The following is an 8,682-nucleotide window of genomic DNA, read 5'->3' as shown; positions in this document are numbered from 1 at the left end:
ACTGGTGTGACTGGTGTAACTGGTATTATCACTTAATAGAGTTTAATCACAAAGACACTAATCGTTGCTGCTGTTGCTGCGTTTCAGGATTTGGTTCCGTCGATGAACCGCTGCAGGAACAAAAGCTGATGAATCAGAAAAGCTTCACGTTCAGAGGTGACGGATAAATTCTGGTTCTTGTTTGGATCAGCAGCTCAAAGTGAACATTTAGCAGACGATAACAAAGCTGATGAACACAGATGACGTCTGTGAGGAGTTCTCTCTTTAATCAGTGTTGTGCAGCTGAAGGACACACAAACACGGCGGCAGTGTGTGTGTGCAGATACACACCAGCACCGCGGTGACCTGAGGAGGCGTCGGTTCGACACCGTTCAGTCTAACCTGGAGGGAAATGCAGGTTTCTCTGCTCCAGCGCCGTATTTATGGATCAAAAAGCTGAGGATCACTATTTATACTCTTCAGGTTTCTCATCACAGCTTGAAACAGAAACGGTGTTAAAGCTGGAGGCTGAGATTCATCTGAACTAACGGGTGAAACTGAAACTGAAGCTGAGCTGGAACAGACTAAAAACACTTCTTATCCAAGTGCAGACGTGGCAAAGCACAAACCACAGCGAATCAAAGCCCACGAAAGAAGCAATCAGTGCAATGAGGAGATTTCCAACAGAGTGAATTCTGTCTGTAGATGGTCCTGGTATGTTCTGGAGGTAAATGGTCCTTCCATCGGCTAACTCTGGAGCTCTGGAGTATTCACAGTCTGAAGGTAGAACTCGGGTCATTAGATAAAGGTGCTGCAGATACAGAACCAGATGTTCTGAGGAGGGCAATATTCTCAGATTTATTGAATTGACGGGGAATGACCTATTCAGCAACCTGATCAATTACAGTCAGTAATTAGTTGTGGGGTTCCTCAGGGTTCTGTTTCTGTACCTTGCTGGGTTTTGTTTTTAGTTTAGCTAAAGCTACTTTAGCTGCTTTCTTATATATTTTTTGTAAGTTAAGATAAAATAAGATGGACTTTTGTAGTGTTACAGCAGCAACAGTGCCGATTAAGGAAATGTATAACAAAATTTTAAAAATGAACCAATATATGCATTCGTAGTAGACTATAGAGTAACAGTCGTTAACTTAGGGGGCATCCCATCTCAGATCATCAGGTTTTCAGACAAGTTCTCCTCTGATCTCTGATTTGTCTAAAGTTAGCACATGAAATAAAATTTATAAAGATATCAGTGAAATTTTGGATTGACACGTCACATACTTTCCAAGTTAAATTTTGAAAAATAATTTTCCATCGACACACTTTCAGCAGGTTTTTTTTCTCATACTGAAATTTGAGACTGAACAACATGTAAGGAGCTCTCACAGACAAACGCCTGAGCTGCTTATCACGATTCAGAATCTACAGACAAGTCGCTCAAACAGTCAGTTCAACATATATGTGAATTGAAAAATGAAGTCTTCATTAAAAGTTCCATCTTTGAACACAAGTTAACAACAAAATGATAATGCAGAAGTGAACTCGTGATATTTTCTAAACCATATGTCGCTGCAGGTCATGACGTACACTCCATGTCCAAACATATATTTCATGATTATCTGATGTACGAACGTGAGCAATGCTATTGTGGTCAATGTACTCTTCTGATTATTATGGAAGTTGTTTTAAACTTCAATACGAAAGTCACAGCTGGACTGGAAGTGCGAGAACATGAACAAATGTGAGATGATTTCAGATGGACTGACTCCTCAGAGCAGTGGAACCATCTGTAAACAGCTAACACCACAGAACAGCTGAGCTTTAGGATTAGCTTTAGGATTAGGGTTTTGACAGCACTACATGCTGATCATCATGAAAACGCTGCTGAAGTCACGGCTGTGTCCCACTACGTTAGACATTCACTCTGCTTTTACCTTCAGGGAAATGTCTGGTTCTTCAGATGTTCCTCCAGCTGCAGTCTGTTTCAACACTTTGCTCACTGCATTCAACTCACTGTTTCCACAAGAGTTTCTATAGCAACCAACAAACATCCTCACCAACATGTTTGTAAGTGGTGGTTTTATCTACACGTCCATTACAACCAGTGGAGACTAAAACACAAGCAAGGCAGAGGGTAGAGCTGGGAGTCACCACGTATACAGATATGCAGCAGAGGCTTGGGTGAAGCTCATGTGAAGACTGGAGATGAAACATGCTGACACACATTCAGAGTGGGGTAGGAGGAAGGTTCAGGTTGACTTTAGGGGAAATGATGCATTCAGGTTCAAGGATCAGGTCAGAGGTGAAATGTTGGGCTTAAAGCTGTGTTGAAGGTGTGATGGAGGTCTGGGTACATCGTCATGGGTCACCGCCTCGATCCATTGTGAGTTCAGAGGTCACAGAAAGGATCCGACCAGCTGAATGAACAGCCTGAGGCGGTCAGTTCATAGGTTTGTGGCAGAGTTCCAGCGTTTTGACTGCAAGTGTGACGGTTCAGGCTGCAGGTATCAGAACCTGTTGGTGGTGAAGTGTTGAGGGCTGCTGGAGTTACAGGTTCAGATGTTCCATGAATGGTGTTAGTGGAGAGCAATGTGGTCAGGACCACTCAGAACAATTAAGGTACTTGCTGATATGAAAACTGGTTCTTCACAGTGATGCCATAGAGGAACCATGTTTAGGTCCACAAAGAACCATTTAGGAGGCTGTTTAAAGAACAACTTCTTCAAAGTGTTCTTAAAAAATACAAAAAAACAAAAGCACCTTAAAGAACCATCAAAAAAGGGTTCCTATGGCACTCCAAACAGACAGCAGGATCTGTACCCCCAGGCTGACATCTCCTAAACCTGGTTCTGGACTGCTGGTCAGACAGAACAACATGTTCTAAGATGCCAATTTGGGATTTGCATAACTGTGACGAACATTTCTCTGTTTTCTGATGTTTTACCGACCAAACGATTAATCTGGAACCAACTACTGTTTAGCTGAAGAAGTCCAAAGGTCGGGTTCAGTTGGTTCAGGGCAGGTCATGGCTGATGAGAAGACACGTCAGTCGTTGTTCACATGTTTGTAGGTGGTCGCATTTTGGATGAAGAAACTTTTGGTTGAAGGGGTTAGAGGTCAAAGTTGGAGATGAGGCAGAAAACGTGGGCCAAGTGGAAGGATGAGTTCTGGTCGAGGTCAGTGAGTGTGAACTGTCACGATTAAAGTCAGGTCACAGGTTAGACACCTGAATCATCTGCATGATGCTAAAGGTGAGAACAAGACATGCTACTCACGCTTAGCACCTGGGGTCAAAGGTCAGAGGCGACGAAAAAGGGTCAGGGTCAGGTTTAGGATCTGGTCTAGATCAGGTTGAGGTCAGGTTTAAAGTCAGGATTAAGGTCAGGTTTAGGTCAGGTTTAAGGTAAGCAGGATACAGGCAGCACACACTCAGAGCCTTAGCATTTCAGGTGTTAAAGTTGGATGTTAGGTTGAAGCCACAGGTGAAGGGTCAGAGGTCAAACAGGTTACTTACAGGTAGTAAGTGTAGGAGTGATAATTTCTTCGTCTGAGTGGTGGGGGGGCGGAGCAGAGGGAGGATGAAATGGAGGGAAAGAAAACAGAAAAACAGAAAAAGGAAAAACAACAGATTAATGTCTCGGAGAAAATAAACAGAACAGATGAGGTAAATTATTCTGTGTGGAGGTGAAGGAGTGGAGCGCAGTGATTGGCTTATACAAAGAGTCACTTAAAGTGTAAAGGGGCGGGGACACATCTGATTGGTTAACAAGGTGAATGTGTAAAAGGCACAGAGCAAAAGCTCCGACGAGTTTCTGTGTATCAGTATATTTACATAAATACACATGAACATGTTCACAAAACAGAAGAATTACCACCAAATGGTAACGAGGACGAACACTGAACCACCGTCTGCTCAGGGAACAGTTTCAGTAGAAAACAAGACAGAAAGAATACGACAAGAAGATGCAAGCATGTTGAAAATATTCTCTGCCTCGATGTGAAATCTTAACTCCAACGTAAAAAACAAACTAGTTCAAACTGATTCAGCATCAAAGAGAATCTTTAACCAGGAAAAACACATAAAAAGCAGTTGTGGCTAAACATCCATTGTCCTGTTGGAGAATGACCCGTGGCGTTCCCCAGGGTTTTATTCTTGGTCGTCTATAGTTTGAGTTAACATGCCAGCAGTTACAATGGCAGATGTCTATAAACCACAGGAGCCAATGTAATAACTCCGTCACCTCCTGGTGAAAAGTTCTAAAATCCACCTTGTGCTGAGATCTGTTTTTGGACAAATTAGTTTAGCTGTTGAACGAACATTCCAACAATTGCAGTAAATCTGAAACACGACTGTTGAACTTGACATTTTCCCACAGTCAGTGATTACTTGTTGGAGACGTTGGCCTGCTGAATGAGCTGTAAACACAAAACCAGACATTTCAGATTTATTGTCACCCAGCAGATGTAAACATCCACCATCAGCTCCAGAGTGATGGAACCTGATCATCACTGGGACCTGAACACGGGCGGCAGTGCAACAGGAGCTGCTGTAAACTGGTTCGGCTGCTAAAAGACAGGATGAAGCAGATGGAAACGCGTCCTACAGACTGTTTCTGAGAGCTGGAGTCTCATCAGCCTGCAGCCTGTTAGAGTCTCTCCACCCGGCTTCCCGCTGTAATGACTTTGACCTCCGTTTGGTCACAGAGTGGAAATCAAACGCACCCCGTCAACATTAAAAACCTCATTAGTTCCCGAACAGCCGCCTTCCTCGTTCTGTCTCTGTCTAATATCTGTGAGAGATCAGAGCTCGATCGACCCGACAGATGAGTCAAACTCACCAACTGTACCGACACACACTCGGCTTTATGAAAATGTGTGTGTCTGTGTCTCTGTTGCCTGAAGCCATTCAGCTCGAGGCGACTCTGAAAAAGAAGAATAAAACGCTCTTTCATCTAAATTTCTCTCTCATCTCCAACGTTCTCCAAACACAGAAGCTGTTCTCTCTGTGTGTAAGTGTGTGTGCAGGATAAATTGTGTATCTGTGAGTGTGTGCGTCCCAGCGGGGTTGTGTGTTTGATGTTGGAGAATAAAGTGGGTCCAGATACAGTTTAATGGTGATTACTGTTGCAATCTGCTCCATTATTCATCCTCATCATCGCTCCTGTGGCTGCCAGTGTGCGGACACGATGGCGTCTTTGATGTAACTTGGTCCAGTTTCCCCACAGACAGAACTGTGACGTCCAGTAGAACCGGCACCGCATCGCTACACGCTTTCATTTACAGCCTTTTCTCTCCATCCTGAATCTCTTTCTACAGCTGAAGAAACCCGTTTCTGAACATCTGTGGACACGAACTGTTCGAAAATTAATGGTTCTTTAGTGGTTCTTCACTAAGTTCTCAAAGCGTCATCACCAACAGAAGAACCTCTTTGTTCAGGGAGCGGTTCTTCACCTACTCTGTGTGGTTCTTTAAAGGTCCGTCGTGTTTACTGGAGTTGCTTGGTGTGATGGCAGGTAGCTGCTTCAGTTAGAGCTGTTTGACAGAATATCAGGAACCAGAACCATTGATCACAGCTAAACTCATCCTGAACTATCATCTGGAAACATGTCGGACCACAAACCCAAAACATTGAATGTGTTCTAATCAGACGGAGCCCAAAATGCTTCACTTTTCTTAACTTCACGGTTGTTTTTTTTTGCCTATAAAATGACTCAAATGATCGTGAAGGTCTGTTGTCAGAATGGAACCGTGCGGGTTCACAGATTGGTCCAAAAGACTCAGAAACAAAAGCCTAAAATGAGAGTACTGAATGCAGAGAGGCTCAGATTCAACGTAGATGTAATAACAGTCTGACACAGGTCCAGTTTGAGACTGGCCATCATCATTCTGACCCGTTCAGACTTCATTTAGGTCGGAGCCAGAACTAGAACCAGGTCACTGCTGCTGGTCTGCACTCAGCCAAAAACAGCCTTTTATTTCATTTTTCAAATAAAAAATTGTTAAAAAAAGACAAACATTTCCAAACTTTGCATTCTTTCAAAAAGAAGACTTTCTGTTTGTCCTGTCCGCCTGCAGACTGAACGTCTGAGAGATGCGGGCCCACCTGGCCTTCAGGTGGAACAAAACAACATTCAAACAATAGTTAATGGTTCAAAAAGACAAGCGTCAGATTCCAGGATAAGCTAGTGGGTCGATGCAGGGCTGGGTTCTGATGCCTCTCAGCTGCATCATGTGCACCTCGTTCTGTCGCCATGACGCCACCGACTGTTGCTGCAACGAGACAAACAGTTTCTCTGAATGTAGGACAGAAACATGAGCAACCAAGTCTGGCCTCCATGTACGTCATGTTCCACACTGCTGCGACAGGCTCCGCCCCCCACGACCCAAACGGGCTTAATGAGGATGAAGCGGTGTATAGATGATGGATGAAGTGTTCCGTGTGAGCTGTGGTTCCGCGGTGGTCGGGAGCCTGAAACAAAGACTCAGCAGAGCGTCCGAACACACCGAGCGCAGACAAGCAAGACAGAGTTCAAAAGGTCTGAGCAGAACATCAGCACAGCGCCACACGAAGGTTCTGAGTGGAAACACAAACAGCACAGCGACAGCTCCTGAAAGAACCTCTGAAGGTATAAAAAACGTTCTTTTAACCACCATCAATGTTGTTTATTTGTTTAACGAGCCGTTAACGGTTCTTTGTGAGACTTTCCGACAATAACTTTTGGAATTTTTTTTTATCATTTATACATTTTGTCATTTTTTCTTTTGGTCACTGTCTGGACACACCTGTGGAGCCACCAGTTTCTACTTGTGAACAAGTCAAACAAATCATTTAGTTGTTTGGGTTTTTAAAAATCAGAAAAGTGGATTTGCAGCATTTCTGGGTTCCTTCCATGAACACACATGACTGAGTGTTCTGGACTGTGGCTCAGACACAACATGTTCTCAGATGCCTGTTTGCTTCTGTTTGCTGGTGTTTGATAGAACAAACGATTCATTGGGATGAAACCAGTGTTCAGGTGCAGCTCTGATTTGCTGCTGCTACCTGCCACCACACCAAAGAACTCCAGTAAACATGAAGAACCCTCCAAGAACCACAGAATGAAGAACCATCTCCTAAACAAAGAGGTTCTTCAGTGGTGACGGGGCTTTGAAAAACCAGAGAGCTTTCTGAAGAACCATGGAAGAGCAGTGTGGCTGCCTGTAGCTCACCTGTGCAGGTATTTTCTTCTGGTTGTAGTTGAACTTCAGGTCTTGTCTAAAAACTGGAGTGAACAGTTGTAGTGTGTGTGTGATGGTGTGTGTTTGTCATACCGTTTCTTCATCAGCAAGATGACCCCGAGGAAGATGATGATGAAGAGCAGGACTCCTGCAATCGATCCAGCGATCTTCACCGTGTGATCCGACTGCTTCTCCTGCTCAGGTTCTGGTTTTCTGGTCGCAGCTCCTGAAACCAGTAACCAGCGTTAACTACCTTTAACTAGTGGTAGCAAACTAACTCAGGTTAACCGGCCTAACCTGAACATGAGCAGTTAGAGACATTCATCTAGTTCCATAAACGTTGTTTTACTGTTTGAGAAGTGGACGTATTGAACCAGTATTAGAGCAAACACCAGCCACCGTTCAGACATTAATTCTGACTAATAAGCATCATTCAGATGATGCACGCTGGTGTGATTGGTCCATGAGGTCCAATCACATCAACTGACCATTTAAATCAATGGTCATGGATAAACGTGTGTCAGCAAAGAGGAAAGTGATGTTTCTGCTACTTCAGCCATTTGAGAAACGATATAAGCTTCCACAAAACTGCCCAACGTAAAATGAATGTTAGCAAAACATCAACCCAACGCAACGTGAGCTCGTCGTGTTTGGATGAAGACCTCAGCCAGCTGAAAAACTCTTTGTTCATTCATTTTGCAGTTTCCACCAACTTGTTCTAACACAACAGTTGAAACTTAGATAAAAATGCATTGATGTAAACATGATAACGAACCAATAAGACAAGTACACACCAGCTTCATATGCAAGATATAAAACGTGCCTTTAAAGGGGCCGTGATGACCTCTGACCTCCATGATAACAGCGTCTGTATTTACCAGACTGTGAGCTACTGTTGTTAATACTATGAGCAGTCATTAACTGCTAATAACACGACCTGACTCCACTGTTTGAGGATACGTTTGTGCTTCTGTATCGATTTTACTGTTAATTATAGTTGAACTAATAACTGATTCTGTTATTTTGTGTTATAACCAACAACATTCACACTGACTGACTTCTGATAAACTACAAACCCAGACAACAAGACGAAAATCCTCCAAGCTCCACTGAGGTCACATGTAAAGGGTTTATTTGGCTCTTTGTGGTCCATGAGGTTCTGGGTCGCAGTGGTTCTGTTTCAGGGGAACCGTCTCCTCTGACTCTGTAATGTGATGCTGTCAGCGCCACAAAAAACCCATTAGCACTGTGTGTGTCCAGGTGTAATATCCTTCAGGTGACTCGTAGACGAGAAACGTTCAGGTTAACACGTCTCCGTCGAGACGTAATGTGTCATTTCAGAGCAACATCCGGACCTGACAGCAGCCATCAGTCAGTGTGTCCGTCGGCACCACACGTCTGCCTGCCCAAGTGGGGACATTCTACACCCTCAGGACGTTTCTACACTATGAGGACGTTTCTACACCGTGAGGACGTTTCTACACC

General features: G+C 43.8%; 1 protein-coding gene across 1 annotated transcript in view; it reads right to left on the bottom strand.

Annotated features, from left to right (window-relative positions):
• Positions 1 to 8,682, bottom strand: part of LOC103373023 (receptor-type tyrosine-protein phosphatase mu-like) — a gene marked incomplete at its 5' end in the record, with an annotated part of 108,638 nt that overhangs the window by 46,961 nt on the left and 52,995 nt on the right. The window contains 2 exons of the mRNA XM_008302820.1: positions 3,494 to 3,526; positions 7,291 to 7,423. Of these exons, the coding sequence (XP_008301042.1) occupies positions 3,494 to 3,526; positions 7,291 to 7,423 (166 nt within the window). The remainder of the gene's footprint in view (positions 1 to 3,493; positions 3,527 to 7,290; positions 7,424 to 8,682) is intronic.

Source organism: Stegastes partitus, unplaced genomic scaffold (genome assembly GCF_000690725.1).
Source record: "Stegastes partitus isolate 25-593 unplaced genomic scaffold, Stegastes_partitus-1.0.2 Scaffold1886, whole genome shotgun sequence".
Classification (NCBI taxonomy): Eukaryota; Metazoa; Chordata; class Actinopteri; family Pomacentridae; genus Stegastes; species Stegastes partitus.
Note: the sequence above shows the minus strand (reverse complement) of the source record. Positions and strands in the feature narration are given on the sequence as shown.